At 61.0% G+C, this 392-nt stretch overlaps 1 protein-coding gene across 1 annotated transcript in view; it reads left to right on the forward strand.

Moving 5' to 3' along the window:
- PI4K2A (phosphatidylinositol 4-kinase type 2 alpha) overlaps window positions 1-309 on the forward strand; it is a gene marked incomplete at its 5' end in the record, with an annotated part of 3,201 nt that extends 2,892 nt beyond the window's left edge. Inside the window, one exon of the mRNA XM_010145156.1 lies at window positions 148-309. Coding sequence (XP_010143458.1) covers window positions 148-309 — 162 coding nt within the window. The remainder of the gene's footprint in view (window positions 1-147) is intronic.
- Window positions 310-392: the final 83 nt, after the last annotated feature.

The raw sequence follows: 392 nt of genomic DNA on the forward strand, positions 1-392 counted from the left end.
GAGAGGCCAGTGAAGCAGCGTGTAGGAAAGGCAGAGGGGTGAGGTGTGGAGCCTTGCCCTGCCTGTGTGTCAGCACTCTTCCTGGAGTGGATGCTCCCTGTTGCTCTGCCAGAGCAGCTCAGGCATTGCTCTGTTGTGCCTGAACAGATCCTGAACCTGACTCAGGCGCTGAAAGATGGGAAGAGCCCTCTGCACCTGGTTCAGATGCCACCTGTGATTGTAGAAACAGCACGTTCCCACCAGCGCACTGCCAGCGAGTCCTACACGCAGAGCTTCCAGAGCCGGAAGCCTTTCTTCACGTGGTGGTAGCTGTGGGAGCCGTGGGCAGGGCTTGGCTGCCTCGGACTAGCACTGCAAGAGGAGCTGGGGCACTACCGGCTCCCGCGGCGGGG

Source organism: Buceros rhinoceros, unplaced genomic scaffold (assembly GCF_000710305.1).
Source record: "Buceros rhinoceros silvestris isolate BGI_N320 unplaced genomic scaffold, ASM71030v1 scaffold23670, whole genome shotgun sequence".
Taxonomy (NCBI): domain Eukaryota; kingdom Metazoa; phylum Chordata; class Aves; order Bucerotiformes; family Bucerotidae; genus Buceros; species Buceros rhinoceros.